The 12,380-nt window shown below is 46.4% G+C and overlaps 1 protein-coding gene across 1 annotated transcript in view; it reads left to right on the top strand.

Annotated features, from left to right (window-relative positions):
- The window catches only part of PNPLA2 (patatin like phospholipase domain containing 2), a 28,860-nt gene that overhangs the window by 8,062 nt on the left and 8,418 nt on the right, over nt 1-12,380 (top strand). The window contains exons 2-4 of the mRNA XM_005419506.2: nt 7,144-7,376; nt 7,563-7,628; nt 11,587-11,796. Of these exons, the coding sequence (XP_005419563.1) occupies nt 7,224-7,376; nt 7,563-7,628; nt 11,587-11,796 (429 nt within the window). The 5' untranslated portion in view covers nt 7,144-7,223. The remainder of the gene's footprint in view (nt 1-7,143; nt 7,377-7,562; nt 7,629-11,586; nt 11,797-12,380) is intronic.

A 12,380-nucleotide genomic window follows, 5' to 3' on the forward strand; every position in this document is an offset into this window, starting at 1 on the left:
GTTGTGGTTGTGACAGAGGGATCCTGGCTGGCTGCCTGCTCTGAGCTGCCTCTGCCCTTCCTATCAATTGTTTCACAGCAGCAGCTGCCCTGTTTTTGGTTTTGTGTTGCAAAAATAAGTGCTCCTGTCCTGACCGCAGAAACAAAGCGAGTCTCAGCTTGCACAACAGCAGTTCTGGCAAGGCTTTGGTGTGCCAACACTTCATCAAGTCCAGTGCAAAAATTTAGCTGGAGACCTCATCAAGCCTGTGAGTTCTTATGCCTGCTCTCCCTGTTTGCTTCTGTGCAAAGCAGAACAATGAGCCTTAAGGTGAGGTATGAGTGGTGCATCTGCACTTGGGTTTGCAGGAGGGTCCTACCCTGCAGGTACCAGCTGATGGATGGGCATGTGGCAGTCACCGCTCTGCCTCGTGAGCTGCTCTGTGCAAGAGGTAAAAACCCTGGCAACTTAAAGCAGATCCTCATCTTATGTTCCTCATATCTAGCATGTGGCAATAGCTCTGGTTCATCTATTAACCAGTATCTAGAGCACACTAACCATATCTTTTGGCTCAAATGGGAAAAGTGTCTCCTTTTGGTTTGGCGTTATTTAAACAGGTAGCATAACTGACAGCTCCCCCTGCCCCAAATCCCCCAAGTTGAAATAGAAAAGCAAACATCTTGGGACAAACATGTTAAGAGGGAGGCTTCTGGTTCTGAAGCAGTTGCAAATGATCTGAATTTATGTAGCCCTCCTGCTGCACAGTGTGTCCTGGGCTAAACAGTTTGTGTCTCTGGTCTAAGCAATGCTGAGCGTGAAGAATCTGAACCAGAAGTATTGTGGGCTGAGCCCTTCTTTTAGTATCTGCCTCTGGCTGCAAGAGCTGGCCTTTCTTGAAAAGCTGTCTTTTTCTCTTGGTGTTCGCCCTTGCCCTACCTGTAAGGTCAGAATAGGTATTGCTGACTGTAGTCTAACAGGGATCCCTAGGAGTTGTTCCAGTAGGTATCAGTGTCTCTCATTCCCGAGCAAAGGGGGAGAAGCACCATTATGTACCCCTGGTGGCCAGGCTTTCCAAGAACTCTCCTTTACAAAATTGTTTGTTTGTTGAACTCTGAGGTTAAATCCCTGCACAGAGCCCCTGATCTTGCCACAGGGGAACAGCTGGTCAAGCAGTAGGACTGTCTGTAAACTGAGTGGGTGTGGTTGTGAGGGGAGTTGTGTTTACCTCCTAGGTATCCCCAAAAGCAAAAGTAAGTTTCCTTCCTGTATGTCTTATCTGGAGCCAAGTGAGCTGAACTGTTTCTTACCTGATACCAAAATAGTTGGAGAGGAGGATTGACTCAAGACCTTAAATAAAATAAAAAATATACATCAGAACAACAAAAATTAGGGAAGTCCCAGAGGAACAGCTTGTTCTGGTACATGCTGTTTCTCAATCAAACTGGCTTACAGGAGGATGTGCACAGATGAGGAAAGAGTTGATGCTTTTGAAGACTTCACTGCTAGCTGCCATCCCCCAGCCTCCAATGTTTGAAAATGGGTGCTTTTTATTTGTGTCAAATAGTGGCAGTTGTACAACTTCTGGCCAGTGAGGGATATTCTTTCCACAGCCACTGTTTTTAGGTGTCTGTCCAGGATTTCAGATGGAAGTTAGAGTTGTCACCAGCAATGGGGTACACCTATCACCTGAGCATTTCTAACAAGGGCAGGTTGTAAAACATTGCTCTTTATTTCCTGCTGGCATGGATTTGTCTTTGGGGCCCCCTCTGACATCTCTTCAGCCTCTCTGATGGACTGTCAGAGAACATCTTGGGTCAGGTTTCCATTCAGGACAAGCTGGCCTTTATTTAGCTTGGCTGAAATGTTGGCTGGTTTTTGCTCTCATGGGACAATAAGTGGAAATCAGCTTGCTTCAGCATGAGTGTGGAAAGTGGAACAGAAGTCTACCCAAGCAGTGGGATCTTTCACAAACTGAGGTTATTGCCCACAAGAATTGGGGTTGTCCTTGGGTCACTGGCACATTGCTGTGCACTGCTCCTTGGGATGAACAAACAGGCACTTCATGATGATCTGAGCTACCCGTGAGGAAACACCCAGTAATGTTCTCTGTTAATTATTTTGTAGATGTCAGTTTGAAAAATTCTGTTTATAGTTTTGTAGGTTTCTTTTGGGCTGGTGACAGGAGTGTGTTGTAATTAGGACTGTATCATCTCCTGGGAGAGACCAGGCAGGAAAGCATGTGCATTGCTTACTCTTGGTACTTAGAAAAGAAGCAAGTGCAAGAGCTGTGCTTGCTGAGCTGGAGCAGCTTAAGGATGTGCCCTGGAAGAACATGGGAGAGCTCTCCTGAAACCTCTGCTCATTGTCAGAGACTGACTTTTAGCTCTTGCACATATGTGGCACCGAACAGCTGCCAATAGCAAGAGATGGGCAACCAAGATAATTTTGGGGAAGATCATGCTAATAAATTCCTTCTGACTCATCCTATTCCTAAATTTACATCCAGACTGGGATCTACCAGTGGGATAATGAGAATTCCAGCAGTGTTCAGCAACCAGCTGCATTGAAAGCAAAATGTGAAGATTTTAGCTGGGAACTCTTGAAAGGGACATCCGTGCTGAGTATCACACAAACGTCCCTGGAACAGAGAGCTGAGCAGAACTGAAGGAGTTCTGGAATGAGGTCCCTGGTTACAGTACACAGGGCTGGCAGGATTCCTGTCCTGAAAATCTTACAGTCAAAATAGCTTGGTCATGTGATTCCAAACTGAACAAGGCATAGGGCTGTCCAGGGCCTGGGGGAATAGCAAAAGTACCTGTGCTTCCTTCTGCTACTTGGCTTCCTTTCGAAGCTGTTGGTGTGTTGGACCAGTTGGAGCCCTACCTGGGTAATGGGAATGAGGACGGAGGAGTTGCTGATGTGTAGGAAGGAGTCCATTTGTTGGTGCTGAATGAGAAGCAGGTTTAGTGAGGATCTGCAGTTTCCTGCCTGCCCCACTAGTCCAGGCAAGTTATGGCATCTGCAGTCTGGGGTGTGACCTCTCTGTGCTTCCTGCCAGCAGGGACAGAGTGCTGCCCCTATATCCACCAGCTCTCTGTGCTCTCTGGCCTTAGCTCTCCCTCCCTGTGGGAGAACTTGTCCTTTAGGCTTGTATCCTATTTACTGTTGCACTAGGTAGGGAGTGGGAATGTCCATGCCACAGGTGATCTTTGTGCTGACACAGAGCTCTCCCAGAGAGACCTGCAGTGTCATGGGTGAGCTGCACGGTTGAATATTCAGAATGCCCTTCCCCCTATTTAGCTTGCTCTGCTCCTATTTTTGTCCGTGTCTTAGGCACTTTTTTCCATTTGAAATACTTCATGGGTCATCTGTGATTTTACTGGCTGGCAAATAGATACCAATATGATCTAACATGTGGCTTAAGAGGAGACCATCATGGTGCCCTTGGTGCCAAAGCCCTGCTGCTGCTGATGTCAGTCTGAAGAGACCTTTCTTCTCCACTTCTCCTGTCGAGCAGTGTTTAGGCTTTGCGATGCTCCTCGTCCTCATGCACTGCACAGGTTTGGAGTAGCCTTTCTGTTCCACCCCAGAGCTCTTAACAGCAGTTAAGGGTCTCCCCAGCTGCCTGGCTAGCAACAGTTTTAGGTGATCCATCTTCAGATCTGCTGTCCCAGGGGCAGAATAACAGCAGGCTACTCTGCTGGGGTGTTTGTTTACAGTTATAAATAGCATGTGTTGCTTGAATGCTTTTCAGGTTAGAGTTTAGGGGCTGCCAGCCAGTACAGACTTAGTTACTGGCTTATTTTGGAGTTGAGCATGACTGATAGAGATGAAAGTCAGTTGTTAAAGGGAGCAGTCTAACCCTATGTCAATAATGTGAGCCTGGATTGATACAGCTTAAAAATGAAGTGTGAGCTAGCAGCTGCCTTCAGGCTTTTCCCATGGGTGCCACTACCTTGCCCCTTGCAGCCACTGCAGATGACAAATCAGAAGAGTGGGGAGCAGCTGGCCTGTCTTTTCTGACAAGGGACATGTTAGGGTGTTTCAGGACATAACTGAGTGATGCTCCTTTGCGTCATCGCAGCTGAAATTCAGATAAGGGCAATAGCCCTGCAGTACTTGGGTTTATGTATAACAACACCCAGTGGGGCACTGCTGGGGGTGGGGTAAAGAGGAATGTGGGTTTTCTAATGAAAATGAAATATTCCACATATATTATTGCAACATTTTTGAGGGATATTGCCTTAATAATATAGGGAAAGGTGTTGAATTAATTGGTTGGTGTGAGAAGAATGAAATGTTTTCACAGCAAACACTGCTAACTGCTAGGGATTGCCTCTGCCCCGTGGTATATACCTCAATAAGGAAATACAAATTTAATTCAGCTTTTTCACATGACTCTGTGTCCTGAATCACTAGATCCATAAAAAACAATGAGAATCTTTCCTAAGGGCTGCATCTGGCACTGGACTAGTCCTAGAAATAATTGAGAGCTGTTGGCTGACCCCTGTAGGAGTTGTCTCTCTTGACTGCCTCTAATTCAGCTGCTCCTTCTGACGGACTGCAAAGAGAATTTGAGCTGGTTTTCCTGGAATAGCACTTCTGGTAGTAACAGGATTAAAACACTGTCACTTCTTTTCTCTCCTCCCAAATATACTTCCAAGAGGACTTGTCATCTGTCATGGATCTTGCTACATAAACCTGGTTTCTTTGGCTGACCCCTCAGCTGGCCTTATTTCCCGGAAAGCTGGTGGTACTTCAGGCCACCCTGTGCCCATGCCTTCCCACAGAGCAATTCCACATCCAGCTTTGGTGCAAGTGATTCAGCAAGTCCAACAGAATCACAGATGTCTTTAAACAGAAGTGCCTCAAAGCTCCTGTGGGTATGCATGTATGCACACATGTATAAAGGGAACCCAAAACAAAAAAAATCCAGAAAGTATTCAAAGAATGAACTTGCTATTTAGCAATAATCTCACTTTACCCTCCTGGGTATGAAACACTGATAGAGCAGGCAGCTGCAACTCGGGGCTCCCCTCAAATGCTGTTTGCTGGCATAGTCAGGACTTTGCTCTCCTGTTTTTGTTAAAAAAACCCAAACCCCTTCCAGCTCACTTTTTTTTCAGTCATTAGTTGCAGTTGTTTTCAGTATTGCTGTCACATCTTTCTGCACACTGAGATGCCAAGCCTGAAAGCATCGTTCCCTAAGCAAGCACCATCTCCTGGATAATCCACACTCTCCCCAGTACAGCTTTTGCACACAGGGGTCTCCCCTCAGCTGCATGCTCAACACTCACCCCCCCACAATGGGGGTTTCAACCAAGCCAACAATTCCTTGCAAGGCACTCAGTGCAGAGGATTTTCCTTTATGGGGTTGTGTGAGTAAGGTGCTGGGCTGGGATTCCTTCAGTTTTTGCTTGATTGCAATTTCTTTTGGTGTTTTTCCTCCCCCTGACAGACATGAAGGTGTCTTAGGGAGCGTTTTGAGTGCGAATGTCTCAGTGATTATAAAGTGTATTTCTGTGGGGCTGACTTCTTCCGTGTTAGGAACGATGTTGAACCATGTGGCTACTATCTGAAACAGGCTGGGCTCAATGGCTTACTGCTAATTGAGTAAATAAGATCAGAATTAGACTGCTAAACATTGCTCTAGGACAGAAGACTGGGATTAGAGGGCTAAAAATTGCTTCAGAGGGGGAACTTTGGCTTTTCTGCTAAGTTGCTACCTCACAGTGCCTAAAATCCTGACCTCAGAATCTCTGGTCATGTTCAAGGGTCCAGTTCTCTGCGTGCTTGAGCTACTGGTGTTGGTGGGTTTCCTAAGCCCAGAATCACGTTCCCAGGCTGCATTGATGGAAAACATGTTGCTGGCACACGTGTATTGCAAAAGACTGGGATGTGTCAACATAGCATTGAGGGTTGTTGCTCTTATCTCCATTGTATTTATTAACCTGGGTCTAACTTGAGTTCTTTCATTTTGCTGCCTTGTTTTGCAATTGAGAAACTGAGTGGGAGAGCGAAATGAGGGGACTTCCAGATGGCTTAAACTGGTAGTCTTTCATCCTTTTCCAGGAAATGACCTCCAGTTTGATTGGAGAGGAGTCTTCATTTGTAAAAGCATGCTTCTTTTCTCCTGGTTTCTCTAATTCTCTCCCTCATATTCTTCTCACTTGTATGTTCCTGACACTCCTTGGAATGCAGTGATTAGCTAGTACTTAGAGGAACTATTGGATCTCATCATGGCTGGATGTATGTGGAGGCAGCAGTCAGTCAGTGGAAAATGCTGGGTGCTGTAGTTTTGTATTTTTGCTTCCTTCTATCCCTTTTTTCTTATTTTAGAGCTCTGATGTGCTTGCCAGATGGAACTCTGAGTGACTGAGATAATGGGCTTAGCAGATACCTTCCCTTTTGTGCAGCTGGGATGTCTCCTCTTCTCAAACCCAGCTGGGACACTGTGTGAAAGGGTAAAGCAAGCATTCCTTCACAAGACCTCTTGCTATCAGGGCCTAGTTTAGTGCTGTGAAATTGGATATGGAAGGGATGGGATGCCAGAGCCTCTGCAGGAGGAACTAAGTCTCTGATTCCCTAATGGAGCATTAGTCCCTCTTGCTCACTTGAGATGTGGCTGACACTCACAGCAGTTGGGATCACTTAGCTGGAAAGCACCAGCTTTCCTGTTCTGGCACTTCTGCTTACTGGCTGATGATTTGTTTTCCTGTCAGGAAAAAGATGCTTACTAGAAAAGTTTTATTGGAATATGTTTTGAAGTGGATTTATCCATAAGCTCAAAACTGTAGAAGTATCAGCCTTGTTTTCTTTCTCAGTCTGTTTTCACCAGCCCTGCATTGGCCAGTGCAATGGAATCTAAAAAGCAGTGTGAGGCCTTAGTGTGAGAAATAGTCAGATGCACATGATCTTCCTTGACTTCATCAAACATAAGTAAGAGGAGCGTGGTTCTTTGTGATAGGGGTGTGTGAGGCCCAAGACAGCAGACTTCCATGACTTCTCTAACATCCCCTGTAAATAACCTCTTGGTTTGAGTTTGTATTAACCAATGGGAAGAAACCTCTGGGGAAGGCTGGGAATGAGGCTTTCCTGTGCCTAGTTTTGTAAAGGAGAAGACTGGTTTGGGTAGCATTTCACGGTGCATTTGTCTCGTTGCAGGTGAGGCTGGTGCCAGCATTATTCGGGCGTCAAAAGAAGCCCGGAAGAGGTTCTTGGGCCCACTCCACCCCTCTTTCAACATGGTGAAAACCATTCGGATGTCCGTGTCCAAGATGGTGCCAGACAATGGGCATGAGGTTGCAGCAGGACGTTTGGGTATTTCCCTGACACGGGTCTCTGATGGGGAAAACGTGATCCTGTCAGACTTCAATTCCAAGGAGGAACTGATCCAGGTGAATGGACTCTTACTGCAGAGGGCTGGGCAGGAGCTCTGTGCAGTTTTGTTTTGCCTTTGTCTCCAAGTGTCCTTAGTACTGGAGTATAATTGTCAGCACATGCCAGCATGGTGTTCTGAGAACAGTAATAGTTTCAGTAGGCTTTGATCTGATTCTTAGATTCTGGATCTCTTTCTCCCTCAGGCCTGTATCTGCAGCACCTTCATCCCTGTCTACTGTGGGCTGATACCTCCAACCTTGCGTGGAGTGGTAAGTAAGATTCTAAGATGATCCTTCATTAAATTACATACTAATGAGTAGGTTTTGACAATGTTATTGCCTGCTGGCAGCATTTATCTGAAGAGATGCAAGAAATTCCCAAATAAACAACTTCCAGCAGTGGATAGGCCTTCTTTCCACTGCTGCATGCAGTTGACTATAAGTGTCCTGAAGACCAGTGGATTTAACATATAGTAATAGATGCAGTCTGGGGAAGGGCTGGCTGGCTTAGCAGAGTGTTCTCATGGCTGTATGGTCCAACACTTTCCATCACTGAGGCTCCAGCTGTCTGCATGTGGAAAGAAGTTTGGCCCAGGATAAAAGTCATGAGTGTAGTCCCTCTCCCATGTCCTGACACTTTGTGCAGGGCTTTAACTAGTGGTGTGGATACTGGCCCTTTTTTCCATGGAATTCTTCCTGTCCTTTCTCTGACAATAATGCTCTGCTGCATGCCAGAGCTCTCTTAGAATTGTGTCCAAGGCTGCCCAAGAGCAATCTCTCCCTCTGTGTTTGCATATTAGAAATGAAAATACGTGAAAGCTGTGCAGAGCTGCAGCATTTCTGGATATTGCAGTCATGCTTTAAGGGTGTCCTGGTTGAACTTGGCTTCCCTTGTCTACACAGGTTAATGAACACATTAAAAGGCAGGGATTTTGCAAACTACACAGTCAAAAGTGAGAGAGAGAACTGTTATAAAATATGTGCCCTGATTTACCATAAGTGATCTGACCAAAGTGTCTCTGTCTGTCAGAGCACAGCATCAAATCTGTTCTGATTGCTACCTGTGTCCTAAAAGTGAGGTCAGTTTTGCTCCTGCATAATACACAGCTTGGCTGGTTTTGTCTTGTGCAAGCATGTTGGTCAGGGAAATGACCTGGAGGAGATGTCCAGTGTTATCCAGCCCTTCAGAGAAGTGACAGAATCAGTAATAGTTTGGTATTTGCTCAGCAGCTGCTGCCAGGGCTTTTTCCCTTCAGCTGGTAGGACCATGGCAGTGGCTCTTGCCTTGCACCCCTTTGGGGGCCAGTTCAGGTCAGTGTGCATCAGGAAAAAATCTCACCATTCCAAAACTGTGTACAACATCAGGGTTTCTGGAATGTGCAGCTGCCCTGGCACACTGAGGGATAATCACTTCTCATGGGAGAAGGTGGGGAGGAAATATGAGATGAGGAAATTTAATTCCTACCTCTTCCCCAGAAAAGCATGGCTCTGAAGGGGGATTGCAGATGAGGTGAGAGGCTAGTTTGGGTTGGGTATGAACTTGGGAAATGGTTTTGAAACAGAAATGCATGATTCTCAGCATGCCTGTGGTGACTGTATTTGTCACAGAATAAACTGACTGGCCTGGCACAAGGCAGTGTTTTTTCAAGGCAATGTTACTGTGTGCAAGGTGCAAAATCCATATTTTGCCTTCCTCCTAAATTTTTTCCAGTGTTCAGTTCTCTGAGATCTGGTAGTCTCATGGAATGGTTGATGGAGATGGGCAGGGGCGTTTAAAAAACCCCAACAACTTAAATATTGAGAAATCGAAAAGTGACCTGTCAGCACACACAATAGCTGTGAATTATCTGCAGCATGAGGGTGAGATGAATCCCTGGCAGGGGTCACAAAGCTGATTGTCAAATCATGTGAGTGAGGGGCCCTGTGCACGGGATGACATAAGGGAATGGAAGTGGGCACCCCAGTCTATGAACCATCCCCTAAAGCTGCTGCTGCTGCGTGTGCTGCAGGCAGCTGGTGGCTCCAGCCTGTGGCTTTGGGCTGTTCTGGCTTTGCAGGAAGCTGGAGAGTGGTTACACTTGGGCTACTGGAGGTTCAGGCAAATCTAAAGTGGCAGCTGAACTCTACTGAGGAATGTTAATCAGCATTGCTTGCAAGCAGTGGACCGAAGAGTGGGGTGTGCAGGTGTACTCCTGGATTTCCATGGAGTCAGAAGGGTTTGCCAATCAGCTCTGTTGGAGTTGAGCCTTTTTTCTAATGGCATCTGTGCAATCATGCTGCCACCCTCAGGGAAACGTGTCTTCTGCATCCTTACTGCAAAACTAGTGTTGTCCAACACTAAAGCTTACCTCCTTTTTCTCGAAACAAAAGTGCATGCTGCCTGCTTTGCTCTGTTCTGGTCCCACTCAGCATGTTGGAATCTCATCCTTGCAAAGGGAGTCAGGCAGATGTCTCCAGCTCTAGCTGTGCCTAGTCTGGCTCTCAGTGGAGCAGCTTTGGGAAGAGGATGACAGTGGCAGTTTGCTGTGGTTGCTTTAGGCTTAGGGAACTGATGTCCACTTCAGAAGGGGGAGGGAGTTCTGTTGATTGTTGGCATCTCTGTTGTCAGAAAACATCTTGAGAGCAAGCTGTGTTAGTGTTTCTGAGAGGATGTACTCTACCCTTGAGTTTAATCTGTCCTGTCCTTCCACTTTCTTCACTGTCCAAATTCAGGTGGTGTAGGAGTCTCTAAGTGCCTGTCTTGACACAGTGTTTGGTGAGCAAGGGCTGCCATGAGGATAAAATATCCTGTCCTCTGAGTTTGGGCTGCTGTAGCCTACCACTGTAATCACAAGCTGTCTCCCATGAAGCTGTAGGCTCTTTGCAAAGGTAGCCCCGAGGTTTAGTTTTCCTCCCAAGAAGGGAATGTGCAGTCCACCCTGACCCTATTGCATCAATGGCAGCTGGCTTGCTATAGCTGAATTTAGTTGCTTTCAGCCCCTGAGCCTGTGAACTGTTCCCCAGGCCCAGAGAAGCTGATTGAGGTCTCTGTCTTGTCCGCCATCCAGAGCAAGAGAACAAAATGCAAAGCAGCCTCCAGGCCACACATCTGATGTTTTCCTAGGCATTGTGCAGCAAAAGAGCAATGTTGGTGGTCAGTCTGCCTGTGAAACAAGAAGAAGCAGGCTGCAGAATGGAGCACCTCCTCCTTCAATCAGCATTTCTGTGCTCTGCCTGGGTTTAGCCTCTACTGGCTCAGCTTCTCACCCAGCAGAGAGCTGAAAGATGTTTACAGCTGCTACTAGTGGGGCTGCATAGCCCCTGTATCATGATTTATGTTTGGGTAGGAAGGAAACAGATCCAGGCAGCAAATTGCAGGATCAACCCTGATATGAAACCAGCAGAGCTCTTCGGTAACTGAGGTTCACAAGAGCTGGAGTTGTTGCTCTGCAAAGACCCCCAGCTTCCTTCTCTTTTGGCTTGACCAACATCCTTTTCCTGTTATCTTTTGCATGTTACTTACTCTGCCAAAACCTGTGATAGGGATCGTCTTGCTCAGCTCCTTATGCAATTACAGTAGCCAAGGAATGTTTTGAGAACCTACTACTGGGGTTGCCCTTCCTGCAAGGGTAACACAAATGTGTTTATGGTACAGAAGTACAGAACATTCTCTGATAAGAGAGTGCCTGTTAAGAGCAAAACCCAAGTCCCGTGTGCTCTGTTATCACATCACAGCAAGTAGATTCCCAATGTGTATGCATGTGCTGGGATTGCTGCTCGATAAGCCCACTAGCAACAAATCAGCTGGTTTTACTCACAGGTAACAAACCTGCTGCCAGTGGGGACTTGTGTCTGAGCTTATTCATTTTGAACACAAGTGAAAAATGGCACAATGTCACAGTGTGACAGCTTAGATCAGTGCTAATTTGCACTGCAGGTAGTTGTTGGTGTGTATTATTATTTAATTGGACAGCAGTCAGACCACATAGGAGTTGTAAGTCAGCAGTCACACAAGTGAATATGCCTTTCTTATGGAACGTTTGTGAGCAGCACACTCAACCAAGAAAAAGCACATAGCAGAAGGAGTTGTTATAAACAACACAGCTGTGCTATCGCTGGTTTTTATTCCTCCAGTGCTGGGGGATGTATTCCATTCCTTCCCAAGTTGTTGGCACAAACAGGAAAAGGAGTAAAATAGCTGCTTGATCAGTTGTGAGAATGAAGATTACTGCATTTGTCTTGATTTCAGAGATATGTTGATGGAGGGATTTCTGACAATTTGCCCCAATATGAGCTGAAGAACACAATCACAGTGTCTCCTTTCTCGGGAGAGAGCGATATCTGCCCACGGGACAGTTCCACAAATATGCATGAGCTGAGAGTCACCAATACAAGCATCCAGTTCAACCTTCACAACCTCTACCGCCTCTCCAAGGCCCTGTTTCCTCCAGAGCCACAGGTGAGTTTCCTGGCCACACCAGAACTTGGGGACCACGCATCTTGGGCACTGGCTAAAGTGTGTGCACTTTGGCAGGAGAAGATTCCAGACACTGTTAGTTTTGTATCTTGTGCTTTGTCTTTAATCTTGACATTATCAACCCAGTGACTTGCTAAACCTTGAGCACCTGCACAAGGGTTTGTCTTCTTTTTCTACTTGAATAGCTGGAATTCAGGTGGTAGCAGTTGCTTGGAAAGTATTCCCATGTTGCTCTCTCTAGAGTAGTCTTTGCCTGGAAATCAGGCTCACTGTAAACAATAAGCATGCATTCATGTGCTGAATTATTGGGCAAGTTTTTTCCCACCTCTTCTCTAGTCTTAGCTGGTTTTATCTGCAAACTCAATGGCCCTTCCTGGCATCTGCAGGGAAGTGTTCTGGGCTGCTTGTCAGAGTGACTGACTGAAGGCTGCCCACAGCAGCATCAGCTGTAGATGGGTAGCTGCAGTCTGTACCCACACTTCAGTGGGATCCCAGGTGTCCTTTCCAATTGAAATTGTCCTGTGATTCCCATAGCCAATGTATTGATGCTGTACCTCCCATTCCTG

The sequence above is a fragment of the Geospiza fortis genome, unplaced genomic scaffold (assembly GCF_000277835.1).
Source record: "Geospiza fortis unplaced genomic scaffold, GeoFor_1.0 scaffold66, whole genome shotgun sequence".
Taxonomy (NCBI): Eukaryota; Metazoa; Chordata; class Aves; order Passeriformes; family Thraupidae; genus Geospiza; species Geospiza fortis.